Source organism: Oncorhynchus kisutch, linkage group LG2, assembly GCF_002021735.2.
Source record: "Oncorhynchus kisutch isolate 150728-3 linkage group LG2, Okis_V2, whole genome shotgun sequence".
In the NCBI taxonomy this organism is placed as follows: Eukaryota; Metazoa; Chordata; class Actinopteri; order Salmoniformes; family Salmonidae; genus Oncorhynchus; species Oncorhynchus kisutch.
The window spans coordinates 13,872,803-13,892,366 of NC_034175.2; the positions used below are offsets into that span (position 1 = coordinate 13,872,803).

Genomic DNA, 19,564 nt, shown 5'->3' on the forward strand with positions numbered 1-19,564 from the left:
TGTGTAGTCTAGTTTTTTTATTTCTGCGTCGGTCTGGTATGGTTCCCAATCAGAGGCAGCTGTCTATTGTTGTCTCTGATTGGGGATTATATTTAGGTAGCGTTATCCCACCTGTTGTTTGTGGGATCTTGTTTTTGTATTGTTGCTTTTGAGCCCTACAAGGCTGTACGTTCGTTTGTTTGTTTCTCTTTAATGTTTTTTTGCTGGTTCACATTTAAATAAAACATGATTAACCTAAATCATGCTGCTCCTTGGTCTACCCATTTCGACGAGCGTTACAGAAGATCCCACCACAAACGGACCAAGCAGCGTGGCCAGGAGGAGCAGACATCATGGACATGGGAGGATATTTTGGACGGTAAAGGATCCTGGACGTGGGAAGAAATCATGTTCGGAAAGGATCGCCTTCCATGGGAGCAGACGGAAGCAGCAAGGGAGCATCAACGACGACTCTGGGGTTCGCAACCACGACGCAAGCACGAGAGGCAGCCCCAAAACATGTTTTTTGGGGTGGCACACGGGGTGGTTGGCGGAGCCAGGGTCCAGACCAGAGCCAATTCCCGCACTCGCTTTGAGGAGCGTTTGACCATTCAGGCACCATGTTATCCGATGATACGCACTGTGTCGCCAGTGCGCCTTCACAGCCCAGTGCGTCCTGTGCCAGCGCCCCACACTTGCCGGGCTAAAGTGAGCATCCAGCCAGGATGGGTCGTGCCAGCTCTACGCTCTAGACCTCCAGTGCACCTCCACAGTCCAGTACGTCCTGTGCCTCCTCCCCACACTCGCCCTGAGGTGCGTGTCATCAGCCCGGTGCCACCTGTACCGGTCCCACGCATCAGGACTCCAGTGCGCATCCACAGTCCAGTACGTCCTGTGCCTCCTACCCGCATTCGCCCTGAGGTGTGTGTCATCAGCCCGGTGCCACCTGTACCAGTCCCATGCATCAGGCCTCCAGTGCGCCTCAACAGTCCAGAGCTTCCGGCGACAGTTCCCAGTCCAGAGCTTCCGGCGACAGTTCCCAGTCCAGAGCTTCCGGCGACAGTTCCTCGTCCAGAGCTTCCAGCGACAGTTCCCAGTCCAGAGCTTCCGGCGACTGTTCCCAGTCTAGAGCTTCTGGCGACAGTTCCCATTCCGGAACGTCCAACGACAGTCCACAGTCCGGAACCTCCAACGACGGTCCACAGTCCAGAACCTCCTGAGACGGTCCACAGTCCGGAACCTCCTGAGACGGTCCACAGTCCGGAACCTCCTGAGACGGTCCACAGTCCGGAACCTCCAACGACGGGCCACAGTCCGGAACCTCCTGAGACGGTCCACAGTCCGGAACCTCCAACAACGGTCCACAGTCCGGAACCTCCTGAGACGGTCCACAGTCCGGAACCTCCAGCTCCATTCCCAGAGCCTTCTCCTGCGCCGATTCCCAGTCTAAGCATGGCATCCAGTCCAGCTCCTAGGTCAGAGTATTCTTCTGCGTTGGTGCCCAGTCCAGGCACAGTGTCCAGCCCGGGTCCATGGCTGGATGAGCGGGATGAGCGGGTTCTTCGTCCCGCACCTGAGCCGCCTCCAATGCTGGAGGATCCGCGTGATGAGAGGGTTCTTCGTCCCGCACCTGAGCCACCTCCGATGCTGGAGGATCCGCGGGATGAGAGGGTTCTTTGTCCCGCACCAGAGCCGCCACTGCACTAGACACCCTCCCCAACCCTCCCTTTTGGTTTCAGGTTTTGCGGCCCCCTTTGGGGGGGGGGGTACTGTTACGTCCTGACCATAGAAAGCCTTTATTTTCTATGGTGGAGTAGGTCAGGGTGTGACTGGGGGGTGTTCCAGTTTTTGTATTTCTATGTTGGCCTGGTATGGTTCCCTATTTCTCTTTATTGTTTTGTTGCTGGTTCACATTTAAATAAAATATGATCAAATCAAATCAAATCAAATTTATTTATATAGCCCTTCGTACATCAGCTGATATCTCAAAGTGCTGTACAGAAACCCAGCCTAAAACCCCAAACAGCAAGCAATGCAGGTGGAGAAGCACAGTGGCTAGGAAAAACTCCCTAGAAAGGCCAATACCTAGGAAGAAACCTAGAGAGGAACCAGGCTATGTGGGGTGGCCAGTCCTCTTCTGGCTGTGCCGGGTGGAGATTATAACAGAACATGGTCAAGATGTTCAATGTTCATAAATGACCAGCATGGTCGAATAATAATAAGGCAGAACAGTTGAAACTAGAGCAGCAGCACAGTCAGGTGGAAGTTGAAACTGGAGCAGCAGCATGGCCAGGTAGACTGGGGACAGCAAGGAGTCATCATGTCAGGTAGTCCTGGGGCATGGTCCTAGGGCTCAGGTCAGTTGAAACTGGAACAGCAGCATGGCCAGGTGGACTGGGGACAGCAAGGAGTCATCATGTCAGGTAGTCCTGGGGCATGGTCCTAGGGCTCAGGTCCTCCGAGAGAGAGAAAGAAAGAGAGAAGGAGAGAATTAGAGAACGCACACTTAGATTCACACAGGACACCGAATAGGACAGGAGAAGTACTCCAGATATAACAAACTGACCCCAGCCCCCCGACACATAAACTACTGCAGCATAAATACTGGAGGCTGAGACAGGAGGGGTCAGGAGACACTGTGGCCCCATCCGAGGACACCCCCGGACAGGGCCAAACAGGATGAACCCAAATCACGCTTGGTCTACCCATCGTTCAAATTAAGATCATTTAAAAAGGAAGATTTGCACCATTTGGTCTCTTTTTGCACTGAATCCGTTTGGGCATATGTTTAATGTTTTGGGAAATTAAATAGTGGGGTTATGAATAATCCCAGTAAGCAATTCAACATGCTTATGTAAGCACTGATGTTTGATAGTCATATCCGGATGGGACGTAGTCATTTTTTTATGTTGAGGTTGACACATTTTTTCATTGTCTTCAAAACAATACAAAATATCTGAATGTTTAGATTTAAATAGTTATTTTAAGTCAAATATATGGTGTTGTTTAGGCCAAAGGGAAGGGTTGCATAAGTGTCATTCCTAGAGTAAGAAAAAAACTAACATTTGTAATCTATATGAGGCCGCAGATGTGGAACTACACTCCCCAATCTCAACAGACAGAGATACAATATGTCCCTGTTGTGCACGTGTTTACCCCCTCCCCCCAAACACACACACACACGCACGCGCGCGCGCACACACACACACATCTGTACCGTACATATCTCTACTAAGCAGTAAACTAGGCAAGCGTATGTGTGCATGCAAGGCAAGGAGCTAGCAACAGGCTTACATAACCCAGCAGTAACAGGACTGCTCTCTTTCCTATGGAATCTGGGCTAGGTCCCTCAAGGCAAATCACAAAGTGTTGATGTGAGCTGAAGAAGGGATAGGAAGGGGGATGAACCCCAGTGCCATTTTCCTGTAAATTAATTTCATGATAATGTGAGATGAGGCTCTTGTAAGTGTTGCTCAGCTCAGCTCAGCTCAGACAGACCGTGTGAATATTACTAATGCATGCAGCTCTGGAATAAGGAAGATATCTAGTCTCTACCTCCCCTCTTAGCCTTGATGACGATATCATGTCCAATTCTATTTCAGATCAATTGTAGTGTCCCAGGCTTGTGAGGTTGTCAAGTCTCAGCACCCAGAACTAAAATCAGCTACTGGAGTATGTCTTTTAACATTTTAATGTTAGGGCTGTGATGAGAGACTAGCGGTTGTATAGTAATCCTATAGTATACAATTACATATTGCTGTACAGTATAGTAGCATTGTTTGTTGTACAGTATGTGTGCTACCACTGTGTTCTAGTCCTATAGTGGGATTGAGGCTTTGTAGCTCTTCGTGTTACATTTTTGTAACTATGAATTCATCTGTGAAACTGCATAATTATTTGGCCTAAATACGGCTTAAAAACACCAGAGTCCGGAGGCAAGACTCAGTTATGGAATGCAACGAAGATGCAGTAGGTCTGCATCCCAAATAGCATCATATTCCCTACATAGTGCACTACTTTTGACCAGGGCCCTATGTGAAATAGGGTGCCAATACGGACATATCCTTTGGGTTTGTGTCATTAGGGTACCGGAGGGATGGAGAAAATAACTCTCTCTATTCGTCTTCATTATTTAGTCTTTTAGTGTCCTTCTCCTTCCCCCTTTTTAAGAGCAAGAGGACAAGTACATTGATTTATACTTATAAAATTGCTCAGAGAAAGAGGTTTTGTTTAACTAGTAAAATGGTAGGGGTCAAAATTATTGACACCCCTAAATATTATTTTAAGCATACAACATAGCTCAGTATTTTAATTATTTATTTTGTACAGTCATTATTGCTCATCTTTATCAAGCGTGTCAATCATTTTGGACCCCACTGTACATATAAATAGTCCGGAAAATAAATATACAGTACACTGAGTGTACAAAACCTTAGGAACACTTTTCTAATATTGAGATGCACCCCCCTATTGCCCTCATAACAGCCTCAATTCTCCGGGCATGTACTCTACAAGGTGTTGAAAGCATTCCACAAGGATGCTGCCCCATGTTGACTCCAATGCTTCCACAGTTGTGTCAAGTTGGTTGGATGTCCTTTGGGTGGTGGACCATTCTTGATAAACACAGGAAACTGTTGAGTGTGACAACCCAGCAGCTTTGCAGTTCTTGACACATTCAAACCGGTGCGCCTGGCACCTACCATACCCCGTTCAAAGGAAGTTAAATACTTTGTCTTGCTCATTCACCCTCTGAATGACACACATACACAATCCATGTCTCAATTGTCTCAAGGCATAAAAATCCTTCTTTAATCTGTCTCCTCCCCTTCATCTACACTAATTGAAGTGGATTTAATAAGTGACATCAATAACAGATCATAGCTTTCACCGGGTCAGGCAAAAGCTATAGGAAGGCCTATATATATATATATTTAAGTCGGAAGTTTACATACACTTAGGTTGGAGTCATTAAAACTTGTTTTTCAACCACTCCACAAATCTCTTGTTAGCAAACTATAGATTTGGCAAGTCGGATAGGACATCTACTTTGTGCATGACACAAGTCATTTTTCCAGCAATTGTTTACAGACAGATTATTTCACTTATAACTCACTGTATATCACAATTCCAGTGGGTCAGAAGTTTACATACACTAAATTGACTGTGCCTTTAAAGAGCTTGGAAAATTCCAGAAAATTATGTCATGGCTTTAGAAGCTTCTGATAGGCTAATTGACATCATTTGAGTCAATTGGAGGTGTACCTGTGGATGTATTTCAAGGCCTACCTTCAAACCCAGTGCCTCTTTGCTTGACATCATGGGAAAATCAAAAGAAATCAGCCAAGACCTCAGAAAACAAATGGTAGACCTCTACAAGTCCGGTTCATCCTTGGGTGCAATTTCCATGGTACCATGTTCATCTGTACAAACAATAGTACGCAAGTATAAACACCATGGGACCACGCAGCCATCATAACACTCAGGAAGGAGATGCGTTCTGTCTCCTAGAGATTAATGTACTTTGGTGCGAAAAGTGCAAATCAAATCCCAGAACAAAAGCAAAGGACCTTGTGAAGATGCTGCAGGAAACAGGCACAAAAGTATCTATATCCACAGTAAAACAAGTCCTATATCGACATAACCTGAAAGGCTGCTCAGCAAGGAATAAGGGGAGGCTTGCAAGCCAAAGAACACCATCCCAACTGTGAAAATGGTTTGACCCAAGTTAAACTATTTAAAGGCAATGCTACCAAATACTAATTGGGTGTATGTAACTTCTGACCCACTGGGAATGTGATGAAAGAAATCAAAGCTGAAATAAATAATTCTCTCTACTATTATTCTGATATTTCACATTCTTAAAATAAAGTGGTGATCCTAACTGACCTAAAACAGGGAATTATTAGGATTAAATGTCAGGAATTGTGAAAAACTGCATTTAAATGTGTTTGGTGTATGTAAACGTACGACTTCAACTGTATATACATATTATAACTTGTAATGTCCTCATTCAACACAGTGTCTGACCAAGTAGGTTTGCATCTGCGTGTTTGTGTGTGTGTGTGTAGGAAGATCTCTGCAGCTACGCACCACCAGGCTGTGGATTACAACATCTTTGAGGGCATGGAATGCCACGGTGTTCCCGTGGTGACCATCTCCAGAGGGAAGGTGGTCTATGAGAGAGGTCAGCTGAAGACACAGCCAGGACAGGGCCGCTTTGTCCCCAGACAGCCCTACGCAGAGTTCATCTACAAACGAGTCAACCAGAGGGAACAGGTCTGTCTCAATATTATGGCGTTTTGTGACATATCGTTTTATTATAAGGTTTCATAATGTTCCGTGACTACATCTATAATGTGCTATTCATGTATTTATAAGGTCCAATAACACAAGTGTTGTAGTTATACCTGTGTTATTAACTGTGGTTTTTAAAAAGCTGTTTGTTTGTTTTCCAGGTGGGACAGCCTAGTCCTGTAATCAGGAAGCCTTATGATGGTGAAATCATCGCCATATAAAGGAATGGATCTCATCATGAAAGAGACTGTTTAGCTCAGGATCTACATGCTGGACCAAGATAAAATGTATGTTTGTTTGAATGCAGATGCCAGCAATGTTTTGATGCTGATGAATATTATGTTGCCAAACTATTTTGTACAATTTATACAATTGCCTAACATGTATTATGTTATTACTATGTGAAATAAACACTTGCATAGTTATATTTGATGATGATGGTGATGATGATTTAAACACTTAACTTCCAACAATATGTCTTTGTTACTGTGTGTTTGTATCTGGCATATTGGACATTGGATGAGAGTCTACCCTTAATTCCGTGTTAAACTATGAAGCGCACAGTGTTTCACATTGAAAGCTAATTTCCACATGAGCTGACATCCACAGCGTTTACCATGAACATGAGCTTCACAAACTCTGGGGAAATTGTCGGTAGTTCAGCGAGCAGTGCTGCAACGTGCATGGCCTTTGTAAAAAAGGCCAGGTGCTGTTGTCACACAGCATCACATTACACATTGGGATTGTCTCCTACTGGGCATTCTGGCATGCTGGCGTGGTACTGAGCCGCTGGGGCTCTGCAGACATAATGTGAGTTTATCAGAGGGAATGCTACGGGTCAGTGGCAGCAGTGTGTGAGTCACAGTCGTCCCACTCATCTCTGTGCCTTCTCCTTCACTCTGCCTTCTCTTTCACTGTGCCTTCTCTCAGTAACAGACCTGGGTTAAAATAGTATACATTTTCTTTCAAACACTTACACTGCACTTTACTGAGTTGACCTGCCTGGCACAATTGAGCAATGACATTAATAACACATACAATTGTGGTATTAGGCAACATTTTTCACATTATCCTTTATCTTCATATACAGTGGGGACATTATTGAAGCCCTTGATAAAGATGAGCAAAAATAATGAAATAATTCACATACTGTGCTCCCCATTTTTTTTTAAATTATATTATTTTATACTAATACACTTGTTGAAGAGAAAAGGTATGGGTAAATATCCTTAGTCTGCGTGTCACGTTCTGACCTTAGTTATTTTATTATGTCTTTGTTTTAGTATGGTCAGGGCGTGAGTTGGGTGGGTTGTCTATGTTCTTTTTTCTATTGATTTGGGATTGCTGTGTTCGGCCTGATATGGTTCTTGTTCCGGTTTTCTTGCGGTGAAGGAGTGTCGGACCAAAATGCAGCGTGGTATTCTTGATACATGTTTAATGACGATGAAAAAAAACGAACAATACAAAAACAATAAACGTAACGAGAAAACCTAACAGCCTAGCTGGTGCAAACTAACACAGAGACAGGAACAATCACCCACGACACACTCAAAGAATATGGCTGCCTAAATATGGTTCCCAATCAGAGACAACGATAAACACCTGCCTCTGATTGAGAACCACTTCAGGGAACCATAGACTTTACTAGATAACCCTACTAAGCCACAATCCCAATACCTACTAAAACCCCAAGACAAAACACACCACATAATAAACCCATGTCACAACCTGGCCTGACCAAAATAATAAAGAAAACACAAAATACTAAGACCAGGGCGTGACAGTTCTCAATCAGAGGCAGCTGTCAATCGTTGTCCCTGATTGAGTATCATACTTAGGGAGCCTGGTTTCACTTTTGAGTTGTGGGTGTTTATTTTCCGTGTTAGTGTTGGTGCCACACGGGACTGTTTCGGTTTGATTACTTCACGTTTATTGTTTTGTTCAGTGTTCATTACTTTATTAAAAAACATGAACACTTACCACGCTGCTCTTTGTTCCTCACCTTCTTCCACCGACGGCGACCGTTACACTGCGCTTATGGACTGCCCTCTTCAATTCAAACCATGTTTTCAAATGGGGTTCATGTCATAGATTGCCATTGCAAACTGTAGATTTTTGTAGACAATTACCTATTTCTTTGTGGATTTTGACGAGTGCTTTGGGTTATTGTCTTGCTAGACGATCCACTTGAGGTCAAGTTTCAGCCTCCTGTCAGAGGCAACAAGGTTATAGGCTAAAATATCCTTGTACTGGGTAAGGATCATGATGGCATTGACAAGGGCCCCAGGACCAGTTGAGGCAAAATAGCTCCATAACATCAAAGATCCATCACCATATTTTACAGTGGGTATGGGGTGCTTTTCTGCTTATGCATTCTCATTTATGAGCTCTATTTTCATGTCATCCAACAAATGTAAATGCATGGAGTTTGCAAAATGGCATTGGCAATTGGATTGGAAACAGTGCTTTGGTCAGATGACAAAAAAAATAGAGCTCTTTGGCCGGGCACGCCAGTTGTGGGTTTCGCGTCGAAAGAAGAATTTGCCACAAAAATCTACATTTTGCAATTGCCATCTCAGTTTCCGGACTTGAAACCCATTGAAAACATGTGATTTGAAATTATTAGTGCAGTCCATAGGAGCAGACTTAGGATATTAAGTATCTGGAAGTATTCAGTATTGAGAAATGGTTTAAGATCCCTCTCGATGTGTTCTCCAACTCATAAAACAATTTGGAAAAAGGCTCAGTGCCATTATTCTTGTAACGCTCGTCGGAAGAAGTGGACCAAGGTGCAGCGTGGTACGTGTTCATGATTCTTTAATTCATCCGAACACCAACCAAAACAACAACGACCGTCACGTTCTGAAGGCGACACAGAGCTAACAAAAACCAACATCACACAACCTAAGGTGGCAAAACAGGCTGCCTAAGTATAATTCCCAATCAGAGACAACGATAGACAGCTGTCCCTGATTGAGAACCATACCTGGCCAAAACATAGAAACACAAAACATAGAAATAAAGAACATAGAATGCCCACCCAAATCACACCCTGACCAAAACAAATGGAGACATAAAAAGGCTCTCTAAGGTCAGGGCGTGACAATTCTTGCAGGGTGAGATATTGAAAGGTATTGTTAACAGGGGTGTCAATATTATTTACCCCTAACTCTTTGAGAAAAAAATAATATTACTTGTTAAACAAAATTGTTCTCTCAGCAATTGTATTAGTATAAATAATATAATTTCCCATTTTTTTGGAGTATAGAATGTAGCTCAGAATTTTAATGATTTATTTTATGCAGTCATAATTTTGAACCCCACTGTAAATACCTTGAGACAAAATAATCTGGTAAATGTCATATTTCAACGTTACGGAAGCTTAGAGGGGTACGTCTCCTGACTGACTGTCAGCATTCTGTGAAGGGGGATGTGTCACTGTCAGGAACCACTACAATCACTGTGGTAGATGCGCATTGTCTGGATATAATGCTAATGGGGTGTGACTAAACACCAAGTGCATGATGGGAACTGAATAGTGGCGTGCACATTTAGGGAAGGTCTGGTTTGCTCACATTAGATTGCTTCAAAAAGTTGCTTGAAAACCTTGGTAACCTTCATTTAACATAAAAATATGTTTGTTTTTTACCTTTATTTATACAGGTACGTGAATTAACAAACCAAAATACTGTATGTATTTACAATGACAACATGTCATTAGTCTAGATTAGAGTTGTTATATTATGTAACGTGTTCAACATTCACATTTCACAATTCAAATTTTCAACAAAAAAAGGGTGTCTCACTTCTTCCTGTGGCAGCAGAAAGTCTAGCTTGCTTACTGAGTGGGGTCATCCTCCTGTGGTCTGTAGAGTATTGGACACCAGAAATCTGGCTGATGAAGAAAGTATGGATTAATCAAACAGTACATTAGTAATTTACATATACTGTATCTATTGTTGTACTGAGAAATTGATCTGCACTTTTTCCCTGGGACAAATTATGACAATGTGCAGTACTGTAGGCCACATAAGAACATCTATGTAATATACGGTATTATACCAATTTAAGATCTCCATCAGTGTTTATCAATGATCTCTGGATTATACAGACCTTCTGAATGAGGGATCTCAGACTGCTTTCCTCAGCTTTCATGTTCCCTTCCATTCTTGATCTCTTCGTAACGATCTTAGCATGCAGAAACTCCACACTGTTCTCAACATTAGTGGAGAAGAACTGCTCACACACCATGAGCCTGATCTGTGTGAGCTTGGCAGACATCAGGGCCATGCTGAGAAGGGCAGCTAGTAACACAACCAGAGGCAGGATGGAGTCATAGAGTAGTAGTCTGGGTTTAGGAAGGTAACTCCTCTCAAAGATGGACACCTGGTAGGAGAAATCCCTCCTGTTGATCTCCTCTGAAATGGGGACACCAATAACAGTCATGTCTTCCTGAAACAACAATGGTTCAGTAGAGCAACAGGGTTATAGCCTAGTGGCTAGATTGTATTGAATGAATTAATGCAATAACTCGTTGACTAAGACTGTATCTTGTTGTGTGTTTTACTAACATAGCTACTTACATTTATGTTCATAATCAAAGGAACGTGAAATGGTTCTAGCCCATGAAGCCGCGTTCTGATGACCTCAACTAACCAGAACATGAGTACATCAACACCTATGAACATGACCCAGGCTAGACAATGGGTGAACACTGGGAAACTGAATTTCAGCATGGCTTTCCCTTCTGTGGCACTGAGTCGAGGGGAAGGGATGGTAATGTAGTCTGGCCTCCTTCAATGTGAGGGGGAGCACTTCCTTCTGCCTTCTGCTTCTCATCAAAATGAATGAACATCCTGGTAATGTACACATTTTCACATTTCTTTTTGTGGCGGTATCTCCTCAAGTGCAGCACTGTGAAGCCCATCAGCAGGAGGAAACTGAAGGCAGAGACAAGTCTCTGACCTACAGAGGACAGCATGTCCAACGTGGCCAAGATGCTCTTTGCAGTTCCATTCAGAGTCCTCTCAGCTCCAACCAGCCTCTCCATCAACTTCTCAGAGTCTCCTCTGGACGTGACCTCCAGATCGGAAACCAACTCCGCCACCCCGAAGTCTGTGAATGCTCTGAGATCGCCGCCGACCCATCTCAACATCCTGACGTAGTTACAGAGCGGCGTGGTGTCAATGGACACCCTCTTGGCCTGCAGGTTGCACACCATACTCCTACTGAGCCCTGTGATGTCCTGCAGCGTGTTCGGAGCTTTCTTGAGAACCACCAAACGGGTCCCGGCGGTGATGAGAACGTTCCGGCCCTGCCACATGCCACAAGACAGCACAAACAGAACCCCAAGGCACCGCACCCTCTTAGAGAGGAACAGAGAGGCCCCCACTACCACCCAGCAGGAGCCTGCTATTCCAGCAACCACCATCAGGCCGTACTGCAGGACATAGAGCAGGTAGAGGAGGTGGATGGAGCTCAGGATGAGACAGAAGGTGAGACAGATGATCAAGAGGGTTTCTCCAGCCCTGCCTGGTGTTTGTTGAGTACAGGTCTGCAGCAGCGGACCAGGAGTGATACAGGGTTTCTTTCAATTGAGGGCAAGTTGTTTTCATCATTGATCACAATACCTGAAAAAGGTAGAAAGACAAATATGTGTCTGATAATACTGTGAATCCTCAAAAAGTCCAAGACAAATATGTGTCTGATAATACTGTGAATCCTTGAAAAGTCCATGACAAATATGTGTCTGATAATACTGTGAATCCTCGAAAAGTCCATGACAAATATGTGTCTGATAATACTGTGAATCCTCGAAAAGTCATTGACTGAAATTGTCTCAGATTAATTAAGTGGCAAAAAAGTTGTTTGAATGAATCCAAAAGAAATGAGTACAGTGGCTAGAAAAAGGATGTGAACCCTTTGGAATTACTTGGATTTCTGCACAAATTGGTCATCACATTTAATCTGATCTTCGCAACAATAAATAAACAAAGTCACAACAATAGACAAACATAGTGTGCTTAAACTAATAACATACAAATGATTGTATTTTTCTTGTTTATATGTGTGGTGTAGGTTGGAAAAAGTATGTGAACCCCTAGTCTAATGACTTCTCCAAAAGCTTATTGGAGTCAGGAGTCAGCTAACCTGGAGTCCAATCAATGAGACGAGTTTGGGGATGTTGGTTAGAGCTGCCTTGCCCTATAAAAAACACTCACAAAATTTGAGTTTGCTATTCACAAGAATCATTGCCTGATGTGAACCATGCCTCGAACAAAAGAGATATCAGAAGACCTAAGATTAAGAATGATTGACTTGCATAAAGCTGGAAAGGGTTACAAAAGTATCTCTAAAAGCCTTGACGTGTGGAGAAAAAAAGGCATAGCAGACTGTTTGTCTACTGTTGTGACCTCAAATTTTATAACCAATTTTTGCAGAAATCCAAGTATTTCCAAAGGGTTCACATACTTTTTCTTGCCACTGTAATTCATTAGGTTAAAACTGTGTCATTTCCATTCAACCATTTCATTTCTTTGTAAATATCTGGTAATGTATCTACGTAAAAGAAAGTGCTACCCAAGCACACTGAAGAAAAATATTAAAACAACCAACCAGGCATTCAGAAAGAATAATCAAACAATCTATTAATATCAAGAGGACTGAGATATGCCTGAAATCCAAGAGGATAAATACATATGATTTCATTTGATTGATCATTTTCATAAACATTTGGGGTGAAGTTTAGCATGACATATAATTAGAGGGAACCAAACGTTGTTTTAAAAGCTACAGTAACTGTTGACTATATTGGGTAGACACTGGTGTGTCCAACCTTACACCTTAAACATAGTTTTTCATAACCATCCACCATACTTTGGAAAGCATTACTAGAGCCTCACAAATTCAGCATTACCACAACACAGTGTCTCTCTTACCTGCTGGTCCTGTGTGGTATGTCTGTATAGTAAGCAGAAAGCCTTCGTACCAATTTGAACCTCAACACTTACTCATTTCCCATTTAAAATGTCCGAACTTAGTCACCTACCAGTTATCATTGCAATGGAGGCATCGCTCACTTAACTGTCTAACCACACCACAGTAGTTCATCTCAACAAACACGTGAAGAATAAACTCAAAATGCAGTACTGTCATTGTTGAAGTACAGTATTTTGTGATAGGTGGTTATATAACTAACTAACGTACTTAATTACTTACTTTCTTCCTATTCAAGTCGTACAACCTTCAGGCATAAAGCATTGTTGCTCATTCCAACATACCACTGTCATGACGTTGGCCTCTTTGAGTATAACAACCCCATCCCCCTCTCCCTGCCTCCCCCCTTTCCTCCTTCAACTAGGCTGCTGTGGTCAGAGGTCGTAAATTCCTGAGAAGACCTCATGGACACACAGTTATAGAGAGTAGTTTTTCCTCTAGAGAGTAGAGAAATCCTTCCACCTCACAGAACTTGAGGTACGAACAAATTTCATGTTCCGGAGAAAGTGTAAAAGATCGGTGAAGAATCCAGCTACGAACTGGTCCTTTTGTCACAACTTGGGAAGCTCATGGGAGATGGTGTGGCCACATTACCATAACGCTGTTAATATAATAGCCCCAGATATGAGGTTTACATCTAATTGTTGTATAAGATGAATGAGTGAGTATGATACTGTTTACACAATTTTACAATATGATTTATGACTGTTTAATGAAGGAAAACTCAAAAAGGGAATTGGATTTGAAATAAATCAGAGGACCGCCCCTGAGCCCAGTTAGGGTCAGACATCCTGGGACAGCTCTTTCCTGCCATTCTGAAAAAAAAACAACTTTGAGAATTATCAGCAGACCATGTTTTTCTCCATTAGGAGGGGGACAAAGGTTGCAGACCATTGCTGAATCTTTTAACCATACCACGTGGTTAAACTCTTAGACTACCGATACCGACAGAATGAGAACAAGTCTTTGATATTAATTACTAGTCTGCAGTTAGGAATTCGGTATCATTGAACGCGAAGAACGACAACCGCCGAAACATATATTCTATAACGAATGTCACTTTGAACTATCCCCTCTAACCAATACAGACAGAGAGAGAGGGAGAGAGACGGACAATTCTACGAAAGACACAAACTTTTCACCAGCGATCAAGACGACACACTGAGCGTAAATATATATATTGATTGCAATTGTTCCCGAATGAGTAAGCGTTCATGTGCAAAGGATTAGCATTTTAATTGTTATAATTATCACTCTGTAGTGACTTCTTGGTCGACCCCCCATTTCCCCTTTTGTCTAACAAGCCGCCATGCCGGTTCAGCCCACTAGGGCACATTTTCCTATCATTTCATGTAACCACATTTACCGTGTTGTTTGTTTATGCATTTCTGTGAATTACTTAGTTAGAAATAAATAAATGATTTAAGACAATTGATGTATGGATGACTCATAGTGAAGACTGTGTTCGTGCAGATAACCAACAATTTACGACGTTTGGAATGAGACTAACGTGAGGTAAAAATAAATAAATCCTTAATCAGAAGACTATTGATCAGATATGAAAATATCTGAAAGGTTATATTGGGAAATTATAACTTTGTAATCTGAATACTTTCCTTGGTGCCCCGACTTCCTAGTTAATTACAGTTACATGATTATTCAGTTTAATCGCGTAATACTAATTACAGGAATCTTTGATAAAGACTAAGTCTTCAATTTAATGATAGTAAAGACACGACACCACTCTACACAGTTGAATAATGTGTGTTAAAAACAGTAAAAGAGGAAAATTATTTTTAGTTCTGTAGTAAAATGTATTCCTGCCCCCCCCCCCCCCGAAAGTATAGGTTGTTCTTTCATCTGTAGTGTTGCCAAAGAATTTAGTGGAAGCACAACTTTGCACTCATATGAGGGGAAGTAGAACTGACTGCTACTTCTTGTCTCTTAACTTCCCCCAGCTTGACCTAAGTCTTGATTTGTGCACATGCTGTATACAGTTCTGAAAGACAAAACAAATTATATGTAGTGTAGACTGTAGTATAGGTAGGAACCATTAGTGGGCCACAAAGGTTGTGACCTCCTTTTTACTCCCAAACTACCTGGAGAAATAAAGATAGTAATTTGTGGAACAACCTACCTGGAGAAATAAACATAGTAATTTGTGGATGTTGGGGAACAACCTACCTGGAGGAATAAAGATAGTAATTTGTGGATGTTGTGGAACAACCTACCTGGAGGAATAAAGATAGTAATTTGTGGATGTTGGGGAACAACCTACCTGGAGAAATAAAGATAGTGATTTGTGGAACAACCTACCTGGAGGAATAAAGATAGTAATTTGTGGATGTTGTGGAACAACCTACTTGGAGGAATAAATATAGTAATGTGTGGATGTCGTGGAACAACCTAACTGGAGGAATAAATATAGTAATTTGTGGATGTCGTGGAACAACCTACCTGGAGGAATAAATATAGTAATTTGTGGATGTCGTGGAACAACCTACCTGGATGAATAAATATAGTAATTTTGGGATGTCGTGGAACAACCTACCTGGAGGAATAAAGAAGGTAATGTGTGGATGTCGTGGAACAACCTACCTGGAGGAATAAATATAGTAATTTTTGGATGTTGTGGAACAACCTACTTGGAGGAATAAATATAGTAATGTGTGGATGTCGTGGAACAACCTAACTGGAGGAATAAATATAGTAATTTGTGGATGTCGTGGAACAACCTACCTGGAGGAATAAATATAGTAATTTGTGGATGTCGTGGAACAACCTACCTGGATGAATAAATATAGTAATTTTGGGATGTCGTGGAACAACCTACCTGGAGGAATAAAGAAGGTAATGTGTGGATGTCGTGGAACAACCTACCTGGAGGAATAAATATAGTAATTTGTGGATGTTTTGGAACAACCTACCTGGATGAATAAATATAGTAATTTGTGGATGTTGTGGAACAACCTACCTGGAGGAATATATATAGTAATTTGTGGATGTTGTGGAACAACCTACCTGGAGGAATAAATATAGTAATTTGTGGATGTTGTGGAACAACCTACCTGGAGGAATAAATATAGTAATTTGTGGATGTTGTGGAACAACCTACCTGGAGGAATAAATATAGTAATTTGTGGATGTTGTGGAACAACCTACCTGGAGGAATAAATATAGTAATTTGTGGATGCTGTGGAACAACCTACCTGGAGGAATAAATATAGTAATTTGTGGATGTTTTGGAACAGGAAATAGTCATGCCCAGATAGATAAGAATGCTCTTGTATGTTGATATTGTTCGCTGGTACTCAGTGTCAGTGTAATATCCATTTTTTATTTGAAAAATAACTTAGATAAATCTCTGTACTCAACCATACTTCACCAAGACATAGCCTTGGCATAAACACATTGCACCAAAACAAAAGAAAGAAAAGGCATTCAAAAGGGTAAATAACATGTCTTTGTCATCATGTGAGACATTATTCCTATTCCAAAATATTGTCATCTATTTGTGTTTGCTTGTTTTATTCAAATTTCTAATATGTACAATGTAAATCAAAAACGAAAGTATATATCTTGTTATAGCGACAAGATATTGGATGGGCATTAGAATGTATTGGTTTAACATAGAAAAGGAATAACGTCTCAGTTTATTTTCATTCAGACATAACTGTAAGATTCATATACCTCCCATACACAAGAAGCATTTACAATTACTAAAAATAAAAAATAAACTGGTCTTGGCTTATAAATAAACTAATAAAAATATATGAAATTAATTATATTTTCACAAAAACAAAAAAAACTAAATTCATATTGTGTGGCAATATCCCATGTTGTTTGACCTTGTGTTTTGCTCATCCTCACAAACAGTGCCTGAACTACACAGCAATATGCAGTACATAAGTTGTATGTTTGCCACTTCTTGCTTGGATATAAATATCCTTCTTGCTGTACCAATACAGATTATTTTTGCATGTTAGTTAACAATACTAAAGTAAAATACACTCGCAACCATAACTTTTTTTGTCAACCTCCAATGAATATAAAATATTTTTCCATGTCATTCTTTTTGAAAAAGTGGAAATAAAATATGATCTAGGGGTTGGTGGAATGTTTTGTTATAATGTTTTAATAGTTTGGCCATGAAAGTAACTAATGAATTTTCTGTAGAATTCAATTGAAGGCGAGGGGGGGGGGGGGGGGGGGTAACGAAGTTGACATGCACTGTACAAGAAACTGCAAAACTCCCAAACATCCTCTTTATCAAAACATGCTGAGTTACTTTAAGGTGTGCCCAAGCCATGTTGCAGAAAATCCTTTTCAACATGCTTGTTAAACAAATCACCAAAAAAAGACATATTGAAACGATACAGAGCTGTAAAAGAACCAACAGTCCTGAAACTCTGGACAATATCAGGGGGATGCCCTGGGACAAGGGAGAGAAAGAGACGTGTACAATTTGCACATAATGTTTATCTTTATAAGGCTTGTAAAACCTTTACAATGAAATAAATAATTTACATTTATTTTCATCATCACTTTGTCACATAAACAGTTTTTTTTGTTAAATAACTCCAAAAGTTTTTCTTTGAGTTTCTCTTACTGTATGTCTGCCAAACACAGACTTATGTTATGGATGGTCTAAAGAATGATAAACAATGTGTCTTTTTTTATCACGCTGTTGCATTCACTCCCCTCTGAAAACCATGCACTAGTGAAATTTATATTTAAAAATAATATAAATTGTTGAAAATGGCTGATGTGTTTTATTTGTTTTTCTTCATCTTTTTTTGCAAGTCGCAGCCTCAAGAAAATAATGGTCTTTTTTTTTCAGCTAAATTTTTGTCCATGCAAAAAAATCTTTTTTTTTTTTTTAAATCTTCATTTAAATGTCATACAATATATCAACAGAGAAATAATAACGTTAGGTCATAAAAGTTAGTCTTGTTGTGGGTTCTGATCAATAGATTCTGGAGTGTCGATAGTACAGTAGCCACTTCTGTATTGCCTTTAGTAACTTTAGTATTGTCTCTCTGGTGTGATCTACTACTATTTTGACTAGGGCCTCATATTCGGAGTTTGAGCTTTAGTTGGGACATCCCACCTCTCCAATTGCAATGATCCTCATAGTTCCATTTACACATCTAGCTAGGTCTGTTGGCGTGGCGTGACCAAGCTTCTGGACAGTCACCCCTTCAGGTATACAAGTACATCGACAATAAAACAAACAAAAAACAAACAAACAAAATAATTATAAACAAAAACATGTATTTTTCATTCGAAAAGGGCTTCTGTAGAACTCATCGAGCGGGTTCCCAGTTCCGACCCCCATGGCTTAGATTGGATGAAAACCTGGAATCGCTCGATTTAGAGACAATTCCTGGTGCTAAGGAGTCCGTTACGGCCTTCTAATCCGAGTTGGTGCTCAGACCCGGCCGAGGGAGCGACGCTCGCTACGCACAATGTGTGCGACATTTTTCTCAAAACACAGGATCACATTTGCACCCCTAGAAACAGGCTCAGAAGACACAACATCAAGCATGCAGTGTAACCGGGGGGCGTGACCGGTCTGTCGCAGCTTGTTTAACCTCAACACTGGGTGCTGCTGCTACAACAATGCTATCAGTCCACACACTGCTATGACCGGCTATCCAATGACGTTTGGGAAGCTCTTCTTGTCAAGGGGGCCAGGGTAGGGTCCACCAATGAGGAAGGAGGAAAGAGCTTGAACCAGCCAATCACCATGTTAGACAGGTCCAGCTCATCTAAAAGTATCTGAACTGCTCCCATAAAGGATTTATGGTCCATGCGTCCGTAGTCTCCCCATACGATGATCTGTAGAGAAGAGGGTTTATTAGACATGTTATTATAATATGTTAGAGGCCTGCATTTGTTTAGAAATGATGTGTGAACTGTGAAGTATTTATCAAGGCCTTGTAGAACATAGTTTACCTGTAGAACCTTCCCTCCAGGAGCCTCTTCGAAAGGCAGTTGCTGCTGGTAAAGGGGATCCAAGGTTTTTCTTGCTACTTTTGTTTTCTTTTTGGCTATGCAGGCTCCGTTTTCCAAAAGATACACTTTTACATATGGTGCTATGAAGAGAGAGAGAGAGAGAGACAGAATAGTTACAATACTATTGGCAGCATTATCAGTTGGTTCAAGCTCTGGTTACCGTAGTGACCAGTTGGTATTAGCATGAAGTTTGGGGCTGTGGGTTCTATTCTATTCTACTCAAATACAGGATACAAAAAATGTATGTACTCACGGTACTGTATGTAGCTTTGGATAT

The 19,564-nt window shown here is 41.4% G+C and overlaps 2 protein-coding genes across 27 annotated transcripts in view; one reads left to right on the forward strand and one right to left on the reverse strand.

Annotated features, from left to right (window-relative positions):
• dpys (dihydropyrimidinase) overlaps positions 1-6,748 on the forward strand; it is a 58,231-nt gene extending 51,483 nt beyond the window's left edge. For both annotated transcript variants that reach the window (XR_004202714.1, XM_031788038.1), the window contains 2 exons: positions 6,048-6,255; positions 6,435-6,748. Coding sequence is in view for 1 of the 2 variants with exons in the window: in XM_031788038.1 (XP_031643898.1) it covers positions 6,048-6,255; positions 6,435-6,494 (268 nt within the window). In the remaining variant the exon portion in view is untranslated. The remainder of the gene's footprint in view (positions 1-6,047; positions 6,256-6,434) is intronic.
• A 9,816-nt stretch (positions 6,749-16,564) lies between these two features.
• The window catches only part of LOC109901203 (regulating synaptic membrane exocytosis protein 2), a 209,355-nt gene continuing 206,355 nt past the window's right edge, over positions 16,565-19,564 (reverse strand). For all 25 annotated transcript variants that reach the window (XM_031788072.1, XM_031788120.1, XM_031788064.1 and 22 more), the window contains 2 exons: positions 19,228-19,367; positions 16,565-19,110 (listed from right to left, as the gene is read on the reverse strand). In XM_031788072.1, the coding sequence (XP_031643932.1) occupies positions 18,913-19,110; positions 19,228-19,367 (338 nt within the window). In that variant the 3' untranslated portion in view covers positions 16,565-18,912. The remainder of the gene's footprint in view (positions 19,111-19,227; positions 19,368-19,564) is intronic.